Source organism: Sphaerodactylus townsendi, linkage group LG08 (assembly GCF_021028975.2).
Source record: "Sphaerodactylus townsendi isolate TG3544 linkage group LG08, MPM_Stown_v2.3, whole genome shotgun sequence".
Lineage (NCBI taxonomy): Eukaryota > Metazoa > Chordata > Lepidosauria > Squamata > Sphaerodactylidae > Sphaerodactylus > Sphaerodactylus townsendi.
In genome coordinates, this window is record NC_059432.1 from 29,186,590 (window position 1) to 29,206,091 (window position 19,502).

Sequence of the window (19,502 nt, forward strand, 5' to 3'; positions counted from 1 at the left end):
TTTTTAGTGTTTTTACTGTCGGCTGGCAGGGGGCGCAGTTTTTAGGATAGCGGCACCAAAATTTCAGGATATTATCTGGCGACACTCCTACAGATACCAGCCAAGTTTGGTGAAGTTTGGTTTAGGGGGTCCAAAATTATGGAACCCAAAAAAGGTGTCCCATCCCCCATTGTTTCCAATGGGAGCTAATAGTAGATGGGGCTACCTTTTGAGGGTCGGTAACTTTGTACTCCCTGGGCCAAACTTCGCTAAACTTAGGTGGTATCATCAGGATAGACTCCTGCTGATACCAGCCAGGTTTGGTGATGTTTGGGTCAGGGGGTCCAAAGTTATGGACCCCCAAAGGGGGTGCCCCCATTGTTTCCAATGGGAGCAAATAGTAGATGGGGCTACCTTTTTGAGGGTCCATAAGTTTGGACTCCCTGAACCAAACTTCACCAATCCTGGGAGGTATCATCAGGAGAGTCTCCTAAAGATACCCTGAACTTTTGATGCTGCTAGCCTAAAAACTATGCCCCCTGCAGGCCAAAAATGGAAAAAAACATTAAAAAAATACAAAAAACACTAACATGGGGGGCAGCAAAACTCCGATTTTGCACCGTGCTCCATTTCCCCTAGCTACGCCCCTGAGACTGAGGCTGCCAAAAGTCTTCCCGTCCGTCTGCCCACCCTCTCCCACCCCCCCAAAACAAGTTGGGAAAATTCAGTCCCCTACCTGCCCTCACCCCCTGCCCTATCTAAGTCCACTGTATTTCTTACGCTACAGATAGCTTTATTGCTAGTACATTCATTTTTGGGATAAGTTTCACTTAACTCAATGGGACTTCTTTCCAAGAAAATATGAAGCAATAATGTGCACAGATGCTTTGCTGGTGCATCCAACAATAAGTGAATATGCTGGTTAGATGCTGGTGCATCTAACATAAGTGAGTATACAATATATTATCTTACATTATTTCAGGTGAGTGTCCATGTATACCATGTTTTCCCGAAAATAAGACAGGGTCATATGTTAATTTTTCTCCAAAAGATGCGTTAGGGCTTATTTTCAGGGGATGTCTTATTTTTTTCCATGATTTTGCACCCCCCACATGACCAGATCAGCTGCGCCAGGGAATCTGTAACTAGGGCTTATTTTTGGAGTGGGGCTTATATTTCAAGCATCCTCCAAAAATCCTGAAAAATCTGGCTAGGGTTTATTTTAGGGGTAGGTCTTATTTTTGGGGAAACAGGGCACCTATCCCTATTTCGGTATCTATGCCATGACTTCTTCAAAAAAATCTATGTCTACCAGTAAATTGAACTGCAAGTAAACTAAAGAGAATAGCTGATGGTGAATTGATCTGTATCTTATCTTGTAAGAGGAAGGAATTTACTCAAGACCCTTTTAAAAAACTGCTACCATTCAATCCAAGAGAAAAACTATTTTGTCACAGCAGTCCCCCCCCCCCCCCCGATACTCTTCCAGCGTTTGAATTTGTGCACACACACACCCTTTTCTCTCCTGTTAGGAGACTCAATGAGGCTTACAAAACTCATTTCCATCCACCTCTCCATAATAGATGCTATGTGAGGTAGGTGAGGCTGAGAGAGTTCAGAGAGAACTGGGACAAGCCCAAGGTTATCCAGCAGGCTTCATGTGCAGGAGCAGGGAAACAAATCAAATTCACCAGAGTCCACCGCTCTTACCCGCCACAGGGTGCTGTCACGAAGAACACAAAAACTCTATTTGCTAGATCAATTTTGTACTTAATTTTTTTATCCTTCAATAATGAATGGTTAAATGTGCAAATATCATTCAATAATGAATGGTTAAATGTGCAAATGGCCACAAGGTACTTTTAAAACTAAATGGGGTTGCCTGACAAAAGGGATGAGATGAAAGCTGAGCTAGTATTTGATTTGCTGTTTACAGGTCTGTTTTTTAATTGCAAAGCTAGGACAAATCTGGTTCACTCTGCAGCTGAGCCACGTATTCTTTCTTCACATCTGTCTGTTTTCCCCATTAATCCAGGCCTTTATTGTGGTGTGAAAGTACACTGTGTGACGTGAGGGAGTTCTCCTTGTTTCAAATTTGTATTAAATAAAAATGCGGGTGACTGTAACTTAGGACAGAAAGACCAAACTTCTGCGTGATTGTAGCACAGGAGAGCCAATGCGCTATTTATTGCTCCTACACCACTGTTTGGCCGGATCAGAAGCATTTGACTACCTTCCAAGCGATCCAGTACAAGCAGACCATTATTTCTGCACTGAAATGTGAGATTAAATACTATCAAGAGCCAATTCATTTCTGTGCTGAATTTGCAACCATCCATGTTGGTCATACTCCCATGCATCAGATTTCTCCCAAAAGTCTCCTTATTTGGCTGCATTTGACACAAAGTATTAAAGAAATACCGAGAATTCCAAAGGAAGTCCCTTATCCAACTTTCTTACAAAAAATCTGGGAACAAAAAAGTTAAATGGTTAAAATACACCATAAACACAGAAATATATTTTTCAAAAAGCTGTGGGCTAGTGTCTAAAACATCCTGTGTGAACACAATGGTCGTTTAAAAACCAAGCAACAGAGTCAGAACACATTCAAGATCCCCAACACAAGATACACACACAAAGAGTTTTCAAAAGATTTAGTATTATAAATATATCATCTTTGTCACAAAACATCTCCGTTGGGAAACAAAGTTTGACATTTTGGGAATAAAAGTGTGAATTTTCTCATCATACAAATTGTTTCTGAAAGTTCAGTCTAAGGCACAATGATTTATGTCTCTCCATGGGGTTATTACTAATAAGAAACAATGAAAGCAGCAACTGGGTTTTTTCAAAGGACAAACTTGAATCATTATGTGATTAAAAATGAATCATACCTGGAATACCAGTCATTAATTTTGTTGACCTGTTTTCATGCACATGGAAATTGCATAAGTACATTATTGCAGTTTTTACAATACTGGTAAAACCACCTATACTTCTAGTACCACTGGCTCAATTCTTAGGGTCACCAGCCAGGTTCAGATGTTTCAAAAGGAAGACCTGCTGTGTCTGAACTTTCATGGCACTATAAACGCAAACCAAGAACAGACCATTTTAAGGCAACAGCCCACTGCAACAGCATCACATTCTATGGCCATCTCCCCGCCAGCTTTGCATTCAGTAGAAATGTTTGCTGTTGCAGTTCATGAGTCCTGGCATGCAGTCTCCGTCCACAGTTTTATAGCAGTGGTCAGGCACTGCCAAAAGAAAAGGAGGAAGAGGAATGAACATCTGGATATTAGAGTAGAAAAGACAGATACAATATTATCTTCCAAGGAAACAACGATCCTTGGTCCTTGTTAAAGGACCTATTTTTCATATTCATTCTACCGCCAGCAAAATGTTTTATAGTGTCTGTATAGAAGATATTTTTGGTCATGACAACTCAGACATTAAAAATCAAATGCGGTCTCCCAATAAACATGTAAATTGGTACAGAAGCCAAACTTTTAAAAAGGAGAAGAAGGTATCTGTCCATGAATGAGTATCGGATGGCACTGGAGACAAAACTTGTACGAGGGTGTTAGTGTAAACTGTCAAGAGTTAATCAAGGCAGTGTGGAAGGGAAATGAAGCTTGCACAAAAGGAAGCGCAAAAGAGAAGTCGGCATCATTCGAACTCTGATAAAGAGCACGGTCTTCGAAATTCTTGCCCACGTTCATGGATCCACTTATTGGATACTAAAAAAAGAAAACAAAGGCAACAATGCTCATCTACATTCAGTCAATACTTATCAGAAAACCTTCCATAAAAGATAGAGGGATGGTGGAACAAACTTGCTTAAAATCATCTGTGCTAACGCAAGCAAGATTTCTGTCCTGTAAGAGCTCTCAACTCCCTGAGCCAGATCTTCATTTCTATGTGTTTACTTATGAGGAGAGTCACATCTGACTGTGTGGCTGATCTCTTGACTTAACTGACTTTCCCCTGTCAAGGGTAGAGTGGACTGGTGACTTATATCACCAGTCCTAAGTCCGATTAATACAGTTCTTCCAAGAGAAACTCAGAAGCAGCCGCAGCTCAGCTTCCATCACCAGAAGTGGGATCAGGTATAAATCAATTTAGAATCCATATGTAACAGATGCTTCCAGTAACATCTGCCAATCCTTACTGACCTGCACTGAATGATGTCACAGCTCACTCATGGGACTTGCTTAAAACCAAATGAGCTATCTTTCTCTCTCTCCATTTCACAATTTTAGGTATTATACTGCAAAATTCCCCCTTCTACTGGTTATTTCTTTTGGGGGGGGGGGGCGTTATTTTCATTGTGTTGAATATGCAAATACACAATTTCTCAGCTATGACTCCTCCGTTAAATCTCAAGTTTTATATCACAGAACTGAAAAAGCTTAAGAGGAGATGGGGAATACATACCCCATTTGTTTCCAACTAGTACTGGACAGGCAGCATGCCTTGTGCTGTAGTCTCCTTCGCCACTTGGGAAAAGGTTGTACCAAAATACAGCTGTCCCCTGGCAAAAGACAAAGAAGGATCAACATACTATTCTTCCTCAATTTTCATTTCTAAAAATCCACAGCGAAGGCATGGGGCTCGATGGGCGACAGCCAAAAGGGAAGTCGCAAAACCACTCCACTGATGGTTGCCATCTGCTGTGGTTTCCAAATACTTCTGAAAGCTGTGGTTACCTCATCTCTTTCTTAGCTATTGCCTTTTTGACACTGAAACAGAGAGGACAACTTTGGAAGCTCTCAGTGTTAATACAAAGATACTCTTGTTATGTCCCTATTTCACTTTAGGTCATTTGGTGCATTTCATTCCAACAGGACCCAAAGAACCTCATACTGATTACCATCTAATCTATATTATTCCCCGAGAAAACACCAGGGCTACCATGATGTTGTATGCCAAGGTGTTCTGAACTATAAAACTCAAGAACTGTAAAAATGCCAACTGTGTCCCTAAAATTTCAAATAAGTTCTCCTAATTTGTATACTTAATTATGCACTTTCCATATGAATTCATTTGGGCCTCCCTGAAAGGGGGCTGGAAACAAAAAAATATAGTGAGAGAGAGAGACATACAGAAGCAGAGAGACAAACCCGGGAGGCCATGAGTTTGTTACAAATTGCTCATACTTTCAGAATTGTCTTGGAAGCACTAAAGGCCAAAAGGAAAAAAAATCTGCTGACCTTTAAAGGAAAAAAAGCAGTGTTTATCATTCACAGGAATCCATGACTGCTTCCAAAATTTGCATTGGGTGCCTTACAGTATACTTTAGCACAGGCATTTATATCATAATCCTCATGTACACTTAGGGAGAAATCTAATGTAGCTGTACTCAGAAGTAAGTCCCAATATATTGAATAGGGCTTACTCTGAAGGAAATCTTAGGATTGCACTCTTAGAGAGCAATCCTGAGCTGCTGTACACAGCATCATACTAAAAATCTATTCAATGGAGCTTACTCCTAGGAAAGTTTTATTTGGATTGTACTGATAGCCTCTCAGTATGCACATGCATAAACTCTCTTCTGTGGGAAAGATTTGCAGTATTTCTCGTCCATTTTAAAAATACAACCCGAACTAGGATTTTAAACAGGAGAAACAATGCACCATTCTACTTACTTTCCTCGGCCAAACACTCGCTCCAACTTCAGGAAATACAGTTGCTCCTCCTGCTGCCACATCGCTCATCTGCAAAATGGAAGATGTGATCCATAAGGAAACCAAAGTTTGGCCATGATCAAATATTAATCCCAGAAAGATCAACAGTAGTACTGAAAAAATGGCACAACTGATATTACAGTCTACGGAAAGGACACACCAGTATACCTTGGAATATTCTGCACTCTTCTCCCTCTTAAATTCTTTTTGCCTGCCTTGCATGATTCCACTGGGTGGCCTGCTGGGATGCCGCAGAAGGGAAGTGCTGGCATGGGACCACAGCCTCTGCCATTAGCTCACTGAGGATCAGGATGACTTTTGCCTCAGTAACTCAATAGTTGGGCAGTCTAAATTCTAAACAGGTGGCAGGTACAGATTGACTGTCAGTCTCTGAGCCCTCCGTCATGAAGGCAGAGAAGGTAAAAAGGCAGCCACACTTGCTCTCTCCTGAGCTGGTTTCAGAGGACAGCCATGTCGGTCTGCAATGGAAGAGCTAGATTTGAGTCCAGGAGCACCTGAGAGACCAACAAGAATTTTGGGGCATGAGCTTTTGCAAATCCAAGCTCTCTTTGTCTGATGAAGGGAACTCTGGCACTCAAAACCTCATACCCTGAAAATCTTGTTGATCTCTTAGGTGCTACTGGACTCAAATCTAGTTGTGCCTCCACTTCATCAATTTATTTTCTTTTTAAAAAAAAAACTAAAGAACTAGGGCGCCATAAATACAAACTGGTACATAATGTAAAGGGTCTTAAACCTTCGTCAATAATTTCATATCACAAAACCCAGAATGAAAATGTATTTTACTTACATAGAATAGCCATGTGGCGATTCTGTTGCCTGTGCCTAGTTCTTTAAAGGCATCTGGTTCATCTTTCTAAGTATAAACAACAAAAACAAAATGAAGTATGACTATACAAGTGATATATCTACTATGCTAGGATACACACATTTGTGAACAAAATTATTTTCAGAAGTAATGAAATGGAGAGGGAAAAATTAGAAGATGTTATATGAAAAAAGAATCAAACATGTTCTCCGTTACAACAAATGATCAGTTATTTCAGCATCTGACTATGACAACGCAGGAAGTTCTTAACACCAAGCATGCTTCCGGTTGTCTATTCAGACATTACTAACTGGCAGGGTCTCTCTCTCTCATGAGGTGGTAAATAAACCAGATGAGCCAGACATCACTGTTTGTAGCAAGTCATCTTAAACAATGCAAGCTCCTGAGGCACAGGGTTTTTCTGATGCTCAAACATCATCTCATTCATAACAGACCAGAAGGCTTGCCTTAAAATCCCTTAAAGGAAACCACACAACAACAATTCTTCCCTGGCCACTAGCTACAGACCAAGATAACCAAAAACTCTAAAATACACTTGGCAGCTTAAACTATCCATGTCAAGGCAAACAGCATGCTTGCTTAAAAGCACAGCCATTTTTATCCCTGGAATTGCAAGAGAAACTTTTTCTTACTGATCAAGCCTAATTGTTTTCACATGTACAGACTTAAAAAGTCTCCAGCACTTCCCGTACACGGTGCGATGAAATGCTACTTTACGTGAGTTAAAACAGAACAGAAATTACATTCATGCAAACTGATGAAAACTGTTAATAATTTGAAACATTCTTTGAGTCCAGCTAGAATTTTTAAAAATCATTAGCGGAAAATCATACCAAAAAACCCATGATCTTATGTAATGTTATCTGAAGATTAGTCAAATAATCACAAGTGCCCTGTAAACCACCATCTGAGTCCAACTGCTTTATTCCTTGCAGTTTTGCACTGAAGAATTTCAGATACGTCATCCATAAGTAAATGTAAACAGATACTGAGAACTCAGCATTTCAAAATCATTTGGATTTTTTTCACTGTGCAACACAACAGATTTGAACTTTTTGTAGTTTCCGAGATCTTAATCCCTAGCCACAGATACCCAAAGACTAAATCCCTCTCTAAGTGGTTGACACTGCCACGTAATGCTATTCCACTGTCACCACAAGGGTGGTAGCCACATTATTCTGCAACTCAATGTTGACCAAACAACTGTTATCCTTTCCTTTAATTAACAGCATTCTCAATGTAATGTTTTGTTGGCTTTTTCTTGCTGTTCTCTTTAGAGTCAATGTTCAAATGGTGGTTTAGAAGAACATTATCCATTCATCCAGATTAGAAGATCTGACATTCTGAATTTTAACACGAGCACTAAATCAATCATTGGTGCCACAGGCTGAAAAGAAAAGGCTTTTTGTTCACCCATCTCTTTACTTGCCCGAGCAAAGTCATAGTGGGGTTCATACTGTCCTCCCACTCCATAATTTGCTACCTGGAAGAAAGAAACACAGCACATGTGAAGCTGCAAAGGCAGGACAGAGAAAGACTTACCCTTCCGAAATCAAAATGAGGCTCGTACTGGCCTCCTACGCCGTAGTTGGCCACCTACGGTGGAAGAAGCACAAATACACAATAAACCACCCACGAGAGAGAAAGCAGTTGCCTCTAATCTCTGGTGAAGCTTCGCCGACTAAATGCAGCATCACTTAAGACAGGCCCATGCTTTTTCGCAGCGCCGCTGATTTGAACCGAGCCATGCAAGTGTAGCAGACAGTTAAGCAAACAGCTGGACCTTCCATTGCAGCTGGCCTCACAGACACACACTTAAAATATTCTAAAATCTAGTATGACTGACACGATTTTCATATTTAACATTGTTTTAACACTCTGTGTTACTTTTACTCACCTGGAAACTCTGAACTGGGTTTCTACATGTTGAAATACTGGCAGAAACATATGCTAACATGCAACTGGCAGGAAATAAAATGCGGCTTCACAAGAAGGGCATTTCAGACAGAGAAACAGCAGAGTATGAGTTTAATCCTTTCTTTGCCTGCCACTTGCTGTGGTGCAAATGCCATGTGGATTTGCACATCAATGTCATAACCATAAAGAAAAGCCATATAATTTGCAACAGTGAAAAATTTAAATATACCCCCAATGCTTCTCCACTCAATATTCTTCTCTCCCAAGACTGCTTTTCATTTTAAAAAATATTGCCACAGCTCAGTTACATGTAATATATAGTTAGCCCTTCACTGGTCTGCACTTATCGTCCCTTAAGTGCAGGACCTGACTTAAAAGCAAGGGTGAAGATTAATTGAACTGGGACTCCTGCAATCTTATCTGTTCTCGAAAGCAGAAAAAGCTCTACATCCTGAAATATTTGAATAGTATGAGATTAAACCCCAAAGTCTTGGCACCTTCTAAAGACAAACCTATGCTCCGGAAAGAAATCCATGAAATCATATGCCACAATCAATTAGGTGCCATAGGACTCTTCTCTTTTTGTGCGATAGACTAACCTGGCTACCACCCCAGAGAATAATGTTACATCAAATATGTCAGTGGCGGAAAAAATTCAAACCTCAAAAATATTGTTGGTAAATTTGGAGGATTTTGGCCTTTTAAAATTTTCTTATAGCAGACAAAGTTAGCTCGGCTGTTCATACTTATATGTGTGTTTTTTAGCTCACCTGAAGTTCCTCAGCTGTGGAGACATCCAGTCCTGTTAGATCCTGTATCCTTGTATTAATGCGAGCCACTATAGGATTTTCATAGCCAGACAGCCAGGCACTAAATAAGAAAGGAGATATTATTCTTCAACAGCATGCTCCAAGATCCTAGTAATACTTTTTAAAAATGTGCCCCAACAAATCTGCAGGCAAACACAGCAAAAATGCAGCAAATGGTGTGATCACTGTTTTCCACCCTGATTCTTTAACATGATCCCATGGTTCCGGATGGGTTTTTTCTCAGCACCTACCTGCTTCTTCCCAAAGCCAGGAGCCAACTGTGGTATTCCTCTATTTCATTAGAGTTGGAAGTGCTTTAGAAAAGCTCAGGAAGATCGCCTCACTTTGGCAGTCAGCACCCACTTGGGAATAGCTGTCTCCATACAGTGCCGGATTTGCCTACAGGCTTGGCAGCTGAAGCTTAGGGCCTCAAAATCTAGACAGCCTCCAGTCAAGGTATACAATATTTTTGACACTGGTTTAGGCCTTTCTTACACATGCTATCATAAAGGACTGCAGTCTATAAACAACCCTTCAGTAATGTCCCTTGCACTCCATTTCAGAATACGACTTTCTTGAGCAGATAACACTAGCATTGATTTCTATATTGATTCTGTCCTTCCAGGACTTCACTGAAGCGTACCCCATTTTGTGGACCCCACCTTCCTCTAGTCCTGAGGGTGGGGCCTCACGTAGAATAGGCTAGAGCCTCTCTTCATCTGATTCCAGCACTGCCTGCATTATAGGAGAATGCTAGACAATTATTATTGGTTCTACCCACCCCCACAGCATTGGTTTTGTTGTGGCACCCACTGTCTGTTCACAACATTTCCAAAAGCACCCGCAGGTTCAGAGTTTGGGACCCCAGACTTATACATGTTATACAACACTCATGAATTTCTTCAAGGCAATCTTCTTTGACTTGTGCACAACAATAACTGCATGGAGCACAAGAAGTAGCATCACACATACAATACTGCAACGATTTCACACCAGACTTTTTTCTTTTTTTGAACTAGATACAATTAAACACATAAATACATGACGCTCCTTTATACTAAATCAGACCGTTGGCCCATCAAAGTCAGCACTGCCTCCTCATTCCTAGCTGTCCCTTATATCACCTACAGTCTGATCCTCCTTTTAACTAGAGATACCAGGGACTGAACCCAGACCTTCTACCACTGAGCCTCAGTACCTCCCCCAAACTTTGTTTCTTTTTCCTGTGTAACTGCAGGCACAAGAAAGCCCAATATGACTGCACTGAGGAAATCTGTTGCATCTGATTGATGCTTTAGGCAGACTATTTCCCAAGCCATTTCCATTACTGATTTCCTTAATGCTTTATATGAGAGCTTCAATGATATCACAATGCTCCCGGTCACACCAGTCAATTCTGCTTGTGTATAAGGCACTATTTTGCCTTATACATCATGGTATGCATCTAAACCCTAAGTGCATAAATTTAGCAGTTGATCTTGAAACCTGCAAAATAATGAATCCTCTCTTGGCTAGGAGAGCATTTAGACTTCCTTCCTCTGCTCTAAAGAGCTAGCAGGAACAGCTGGATAAAGCATGCTGGCAGACAACTGCACAGGTATACAAAATAAACAGTAAAAGAGAATGAATTAACCAACTCAGACTTCTGTTGTACATTTATTTCAGTAAAAGTGAAAATAAGCTGATAATAGGGCTGAAATGAAGTTGTGTTAATTTTTCTAAGCAAAATAAAAGATTTGCCTGTTCTTTTTGCCCCTTGGGCACAGCCACCCAACATAGCTTTGGCAATTGGTAATCCTCAAGCAAGTGGCTTTACAAAGATTACTTATAGTTGTTAGAACTATGTTATAATTGTAGACGTTCATCAGGATGGATAAATTGACTTTTTTTAGAGGAATCTATCATCAACCAAAAGGATTCTGGAAACTATCCAGAATGTGTTTGTATAACAACAGAAAAAGGGAATGTCTTTCTTGCAGAAACAACTGATAAGTCAGGATACGATAAGTCAGGACATACAGAAGAAGAAGCAGATGCTATAATAAAATGTGAACAAACGTTCAAAATATCTAGTACGTAGTTTAGTTACAAACAATGATGCAAATGTATCCAAGATGAGAAGAAATGTAGAAGAGCATGAAGAGAATACAAAGCTAATAATATGGTTATAGTACACATCTGCTGTAACAATCATTTTGCAGCAATAGCTCTGAAAGGAATGGGTGGAACCAAGCAAAAGCTCCCACAACATGTCAGATGGAATTCTGCAGTGGATTGTTTGGTACAGTAATCAAAAACTGGCCTATTCTGATGGCAGTTCGTGAATAAAACCAAGAGAAAATAGATGGCACTGTTACAGCCAAAATCCTCAATGCAAACTCTTTCATGTACATATGCTTTCCTTCTCACGGTTGTTTTTTTTTATTGCTATAATTCTCCATTTAGACTTATATTGTTCTTGACAAACAAGAAGCAATCTAAAGCAGCTTTTCTCAGCATGAAAAGTGGCACCAGTTGGATTGATGGTGTGCCATACAGTTATTAAAGGCAGAAGAATCCAGCCAGAGAAGTAGTAGCAACTTTGTCCCTTTGCTATTAAACATTTTGATTCAGCTGATAGTTGGCAGCTTTAGTAACATTAATGACCAACATTCACTATTCACAATTTCCAGCCTGCACACCAACTGGTGGAAAGTGCATCCCTCAATGCCCAACCAGTCCCCGCTCCCATGTCGATCCCCCCCCCCCGACTCAGGAGCAAGCTGGGGCCTGTGGAACAGCAGCCACAGGCTGCCCTCTTTTCCAGCCCTGGCATTACTCTCCCCATTCCCCCGCCCATTCTCCTCTCACCTCAAATACCAGTCCTCCCAAGCCCCCTCCAACCTACCTGGAGCCTTTGGAAAACCCTCCCCCCTGTCTAGAGTCCATTTTATTTATACTTTAAATGGGCTTTACTTCTAGTAGTTCAAGAAACTGCCACTGATTACAGAATCTCAAAGGGTATGGAGAAAGCAGAACTGAACACACAACAAAATCAGGGCATCTGGAAAAAAACTGTCAAACTTAGAGCCAATGTTAGCAGCAGACAGATAAGCAGATTTTTAAAAAGACTTCTAACATAAACAAAGAAAAGCAGCTTTAATTGTTTGAAGCATTAAGCATGGCATGAGACTATATTCTGAATACTGAAATTATCACAGTGAGCTAAATGAGCTTTACAATGATTAAGAAGCATAACATATAATGCATATTGCATGGCTTAGCCATCAAGCTAATCTGTAACTCTTGACTAACAAGGCCCACTTTGTTTAAGTATGAAAGGATTTCTTCTGTTCCTCCTAGCAGCAGCTTTAGCAAATCAATTGTCTTTCTAAAAGTTTGACTCTTAACAGTATCAAAATCCAGATTTCATTAGAACACATGGCAATGAAAACAATACCTTGCTAAGGAATCTGGACTAATCCATAGAAGGGGAAGGGTAAAAACACAATTTTATCCTTTCCTTCTTCAAGCTGAGTAGCTGTAACCTTGTACTAGTTGCCAAACTGATTTTGAACCTAATTCAAGGTGCTGCTCATGTCCAATAAAACCCAAAATTGCTCAACTGAACATATTTCAGGCAACTCTTCTCACATTTGAACTGTCCTCTTCTGGTTGAAGGTGCCCTGCTGTAGACTTCAATTCTGTTAAGATTGTTTGGGAAAGTTACAGAGATGGGATTTTTCTGCTGCTCTGGATTTCCCTCAGGGAGTTGACCTGCCACAGTTTACATCTTTTCCTATTTCAGATATCCATTGTGTTCCTAGGTTTTTAGCTCCTTCATCTGTGTAGCAATTGTTTTCCGAACTCCATTTATATTGTATCATAAGTCTTTATTATTTTATTTTAAACAAGTGACCTTGTGCATTTCCTTGGGCAGAAGGAAGGTAAAGAAATCTTTTTAAACAGGCACAGTATGTCTGATCTTTTCCCTAGGAGCAGCAGTGGCGTAGTGGTTAAGAGCAGGTGCGTTCTAATCTGGAGGAACCAGGTTTGATTCCCCACCCTGCCGCCTAAGCTGTGGAGGCTTATCTGGGGAATTCAGATTAGCCTGTGCACTCCCACACATGCCAGCTGGGTGACCTTGGGCTAGTCACAGCTTCTCGGAGCTCTCAGCCCCACCCACCTCACGGGGTGTTTGTTGTGAGGTGGGAAGGGCAAGGAGATTGTAAGCCCCTTTGAGTCTCCTACAGGAGAGAAAGGGAGAATATAAATCCAAACTACTCCTCCTGCTCCTCCTCTTCCTTTTCTTCTAGGCTTCAGACTTAGCTAAGCAAAATGGCAAGGTTTAGCTATATTTGTGAAATGTTTTCGATTCAGACTCATTAGTTGCTTTCTTTTGTTTCAAGCCCACATATCTACCTTGCACTCATCAGAAAGAGTAAATGGTGATGGTAGAGAACACTGTGCTTCCTTTCCCAGGAAGACCACTTGTCAACACTTTGTCATTTCAGCTCAAAGATCTAGAACCACATGGAAAGTAACACAGTCTTCAGTTTCAAGCTCAGTGAATGCTGTGAAGTTTTATTACTGCCATTGGCAGCATCAAAACTTCTCAGATCAATACTGGAACGCCAATTTTGTTTAACAGGCATAAATAAATTTCTAATATTCTCAATTCCTGAACAAAAATTATATATGAGTATAGGAGCAATCCTACGTAGGTCTACTCAGATAAGGCCCCTTTTATTCCATGGAGGAAACTCCCAGGAAAAGATTCTTTTGATTGCAGCCTAAGGTACTTTCCTCTTCAAGCCACTGGAGCAGCCACCTGTTTGGCATATTCCCACCAAAGCTTTCTAAAATGACACGTTTATTTTGAACTGATCCTTTATCTTTACGAGTATTGCAAAAAACATGCATTTCTCTACAGGAAAAAATCCCACATTCCACGAACGTTTCTTAAGAAAGAAGGAGTTTGCCTGGAGAGGAAATACTACATTTTTTTTTTTTTTTGGAAATACTACATGTATCGTGGCCAATTCCTCCATCTTAAAAACAGATATCATTAGAAGGAACAGTTTCCTTGACTGGCTGACCGGATTATTCTGGTATTGCTCAATGTGCACCGCTACCAAATGCTGGCTTAATGCCATTTATACCTCCTGCCACATACTTTGGCATGAACAGTAGCCTCTTCATAAGCACAGGCATGCTAAAATGTGGAAGTGTGCTTGCTAGGAAAAAGTGCTAGGAATGTTTCAGAGGAGGAAGCAGGCCTCTCTTAAAAATACAAGAGGCACTATTTTGGTTCACAGAAAGGTGGCTTGGCTAGTATGAAAAGATCATTCGACCATCCTTGACAGAGGCAGAATTTCTTTACCAAGGCCATTTATTGATTTTGGAAACTCGGCCTTGTATTACTGCTGTTTGCTTAGCCTCTTTAGCTTCTCACAGAGCTACATAAAAAGAACAGATTTAAACTGAACAATCAAAATGTACATCCTCAGTGAGTCTGCTTTCTCATCTGGCAACCACTGCATATGACCATAGCTAACAGTAAGAGGATGTACCTCTAACAATCAGTCAGATTCTGCAATCAGTAGAGGGCTGCATACAGAGAAAGAAGGAGACAGGAGAGAAGTTGAAAGATGTGTTCAGTTTTAACAAGCTGGCAACTATTATTTGCTATTGAAAAAAATCCCCAGTTTTCAAAACGTCTATCATGCTGTTAAACATCAGTTTCAAAAGACACTCTAGCCAAGCTATTCTTGCAGTATAATTCAAAGCAAAATTCCCTGAAGTTCCAGGCTACCTGTCTTATTGCCTTTACAAAACAAATGCCAGCTTCAAAAGGGAATTTTGCTACTAAAGGCTGGGCCTTAAAAATTCTATTTAGGCCTTATATCAGAGTGGCAGTTAGCACACTCAGACTGTTCTACTGAATCAGGGACCCTATTGAGAAGTCTATGTTTATGCCATATAACCATTTTACAGGGTTGGCAACAGATAAATGAAATGAAGTACAGATTAAACACCTCTAGAACACTTTCTAGACTTAGGCCCCTTCCACACGGGCCAATAAACATGGGTGTAGGATGGTAAAAAACCGTTTTGAGGGGAACTTCGCACAGATACCAAAAAACGAGTCTGCCCCGTGTTATTTTCTCCAAACTGGTTTTTTTTAGAATCAGGGTATTAGCAAGTCTTTTAAAAAATCCTGCTCATGAGCAAACAGCTGGGCAGGAGGCACTTTATTTGCCACCGTTTTCCTTTTTTTTCAATTTTGCAGCTTACATCGGCACAGCTACGCAAGTGCAGATGGTCATATCACGACACATCAGCATGGCTGTAGGAGTTCATTTGTGCATGCCAGTGTAGCTACGCATCAGTGGGAAGTAAATTTAAAAAAAGAGATGCATCTCCTTGTGAAGGCGCAACAGCAACCCGGATTATTTCTGTGGGCTCCAATCGCTGCCTGCACAGATGCATATGAATGCGAAAACAGGAAAACGGGTTACTTTATCCTAACTGCAACCCGTTATACATTTGCTGTGTGGAAGGGGCCTTAGTCTGTCACACAGGTATTCTCTTCCATGCCATTTCTGTCTCAAACATATGCTGCCCTGCATCCCACCATAGTGCTCAGTCAAATCTGACACTCTCCTCTGGTTCAAGTGCTTTCCTCTAACACAACAGTTTTTTTTGTTAAAGATAGGCTTCAAACATGGCTCAGCAGAGTGTTCAGGGTACAAACCAGCATCTTTTTAAAGAACTTTAGGTCCCAAGGAAGACTCCAATATGACATATATTTGATATAGAAGTTAGGATTTCTAAAATATTTATACTAACAAAGACAACTGGGAGACTATATCAAATTTTTTGAGCAGAATTTCTAGTGGTCAAATTTTGTTCTTTTTTAGAAGATAAAAAAGACTGAACAATAATGGAAGCATCTCACTAAAATAGCCTCATGGGCCAGTTGGCATAATTTGGATATTTGCCATAAACAGCAGCTTTTAATGTTATGTGTCGCAAACAAAGCACAGGAAATGGATCTTGTATATTTTCAGTGCACTCTTATGCTATTCCAGTGGAAGCCAACTGATTCCAGCAGGCTTAGACTCAAGTAACTTGGTACAGGCCTGTAGTCAGTGCATTTACTATTAAAAAATAGATTCCGAACCAGGAAGCTAACATTAGCACAATTCATTTCTCATTTTCCAATGAGTGTTTAGAATTAACACAGCAATCCTGACACAGTACTAAAGGCAAGCAGACGGTATGTACCTTTTCACTTGGATCCAGCAATTTAGAAGTTATAAATTAATTCAGATGAACAAGGAATATGCACCCAACACCTTATAATGTTTGCCCACCTGATTTCCACAGTTGTGAATAACGCCCATGCTTTAAAAAGGCCTAAGGAATTCAAGTTTATTTATGGAAACTTACTTATGCAATTTAAATGCCCCCCCCCCGCCCCCGAACAAGCGTTAATCTTTTAACTGAGGCTATTAACTTCCTGCTATTATCAATCTGGTGAAAAACAAACAAAACAGAAACTCACATTAAGTTTGACACAACCAGCCACCAAGAGACATATAGTAACAGTTAGGACATAACATTGTCCCCTTACCTCTTAGAGACTCTGTATTGGGCTGTGGTCAGTTTCCCAGTCTGAGGGTCATGTACAGTAGCTCGGCTCAGCTACAAAAAGAGAAAGGACAAGGGCTTACTCTGATAGCAAGCTTCTGGGCCAAGCCACAGAGAAGGGTTCTGATTGGTCTGGATGGTATGCAATGCTCAGATCAGCAGGTTTAAGAGGATTACAGTAGCTGCTGCTACCACTGCCAGTTCCCAATTAATAACAATTGTTTCAGTCAATTTGGTTAAATTGTCCTTTCACTTTTTCCCCCCAAGTGGAAAGTTTAGCAAAGCCCTTGCATGCCGAGTTTCCCAGAAAGTTTCTCAGTACCCAGACGTTAAATGTTCTTTTGGCCTTTGGTACTCAGGTTTATTTGGTTTTTTAATCCATTTGAATTTGTACAAAAATATTAGAGAGACTTTTCTGGAACTTACTGTTTACTAGCTGACATACGCAATGCTAAAATTTGTAAACCTGCTAAAATAGTCAGCAGAAAACATCGCCCATCAAACCAAACAGAAAGGACTAAGCTAAGCTCTTCTGCACGTTAGCATCTATGCAGAGCCACAGCAGTGCCATGCTTGGAGGCTCAATTTTAGCTAGGAAAACCCAGGTCCAAATCCCTGATCAGTCATGAAGCTCACAAAAAAACTTTGTGGCAGTTGCCATCTATCATAAAATGTAAAAATAAAACTGGATAACTTCTCACTTGTGCTGCCCTGAGCTCCTGGAGGACAGGGCATGATACAATTGTGATACATCATCAATCTAATTCTCAATATGGCCGCATCTGCAGGTACTTAAATCTGAGGATCAGTTCCATGTACAGAGAAGAGGAATTTTCTTCAAATTTGGTGGACTTCCCAGGCTTGCAAAAAAACTGAAAACTTTAAAAAGGGAGGGGGCAATTCACCCTAGAACAGAGGAATGGGGTGCAGACAACATTCTTCTGCAGTCCCCGTGGCCTCAATTCACCTCATTGCATGTGGGAAGCTATATGTGGAGAGTGAAAAGCTGCTGTTACACCCAGATAGGCAGAGACTGTGCTGCAGTAAAGAAAGGAAGGGCAGAAGCCATTGCTGGCACCACTGTCCTCTGCAGGGCTGCACAGAGGAAGGGTAACAAAGAGTGGTGAGGAGGGACAGATAGGGGAATGAAACATAGCAACAAGCAGCAGGAAATGCGTGAAGCAGAATGGGTAAAAGGCCAGGTGAGTGATATTTCCCCTCCCAACAAGTTTGCTGCCAATGTGGCAGGATAGCAGGAGCTACTGCCCCCCCCCCCCGCTGCTGTACCCCTCAAAGGTGGGAAGACAGATGGATGGGCAGAACTGTGGGAGGAAGGAGGAAGGGTAGAGCTGTGTGAAGGGGGACAAATGTAGGAAACAGTGAGGGGGCAGGCAGAGCACAGGAGGCAGTGGGCAAGCAAGCCTTCAGGTTGCCTGAGAGAAGCAGGGGAGTTTGAGTCATACTGCTGCATCAACACAACCAGAAGAGGCAACGGAGCTGGGGGTATGTGGGGAAAGGAGGATGGGATCCCTTCCACAAGTCTTGCAGATCCCCACTTGTATTCATATTACGTCAAACTCATAGATGTTTAAAATTGTGCTTGTAAGCAAGAAATCAATAGTTCTATAGAGTAATAAGAACCAAGTTTGAAGGAGAAGCCTTCTATAGTAAACAAAGTGAAAAAGTGATGTGAAACACAGATTAATGTGTTCCCTTTTAATATTATCTATGTCTAATCTCTTAGCTCTCATATTTCTAATAGTCTTTAGCATTTTCTATTTTTTTCTTCTCATTTTCTCTCTTCATTCCTTTAATTATCTTTTTCTTTGTTTGCTTTCTTATAATTCTAGTTTTTTCTTTTTCCTGTAAGTATAGGACAGTGATGGCAAAACTATGGCACGGGTGCCAGAGGTGGCACTCGGAGCCCTCTCTATGGGCACGGACACAGAGAGTTCATCATGTGGGGGGCGGAAAATCACCCCCCCACACACACACACATCTAGGCTGGCCTAGGCCACTGAGCACGACGTGCGTGCACCGCGGTGAGCAGAGAGGACTCGGCTGGCGGGCCTGGTGCCTGTGCTCCGGGTGGCTGCTGCCTGGGTGTGGGGGGCGCAGAGGAGGCAGAGAGCTAGAGAGGCACAGAGCGGTGCGAGCAGTATTTGCTGGAGGCTAGAGCAGGCTAGCCCCTGCTCGAGCGGGTGGGGCGGAGGAAGAGGGAACCAACCTTTTTTCTAAACTACCTGAGGGACCGCCTCTCCCCATATTGCCCCAGTAGGCCCCTCCGCTCCTCGTCGGAGGACCTACTCGTGATCCCTGGCCCAAAAATGATCAGGCTAGCCTCAACGAGGGGCAGGGCCTTTTCTGCCCTGGCCCCTACCTGGTGGAACAGGCTCCCTGGGGAGATCAGAGCCCTGCAGGACTTACAGAGCTTCCGCAGGGCCTGCAAGACAGACCTGTTCTGCCAGGCGTTTGGCCAGCCTGGTTAAAAATACATCTACCATGTCATCTGGCCTCCCGTGGGCACAAGGGGGGGAGGGGGGTAGCCAGACGCCATCCACATTTTTAAATGGGTTCTGTTTTTATGTGATTGATATTTAAATTATGTTTTAATGTATGTTTTAA

General features: G+C 41.4%; 1 protein-coding gene across 6 annotated transcripts in view; it reads right to left on the bottom strand.

Annotated features, from left to right (window-relative positions):
• Positions 1-2,618: 2,618 nt before the first annotated feature.
• P4HA1 (prolyl 4-hydroxylase subunit alpha 1) overlaps positions 2,619-19,502 on the bottom strand; it is a 39,072-nt gene continuing 22,188 nt past the window's right edge. For 3 of the 6 annotated variants that reach the window (XM_048505611.1, XM_048505616.1, XM_048505615.1), the window contains exons 10-15: positions 9,204-9,303; positions 8,059-8,112; positions 6,478-6,543; positions 5,628-5,696; positions 4,417-4,513; positions 2,619-3,719 (exon numbers count right to left, since the gene is read on the bottom strand). In XM_048505611.1, the coding sequence (XP_048361568.1) occupies positions 3,649-3,719; positions 4,417-4,513; positions 5,628-5,696; positions 6,478-6,543; positions 8,059-8,112; positions 9,204-9,303 (457 nt within the window). In that variant the 3' untranslated portion in view covers positions 2,619-3,648. Of the gene's footprint in view, positions 3,720-4,416; positions 4,514-5,627; positions 5,697-6,477; positions 6,544-7,945; positions 8,000-8,058; positions 8,113-9,203; positions 9,304-16,860; positions 16,932-19,502 lie in introns of all 6 variants that reach the window. The other 3 variants (XM_048505613.1, XM_048505612.1, XM_048505614.1) reach the window with 3 other exon arrangements.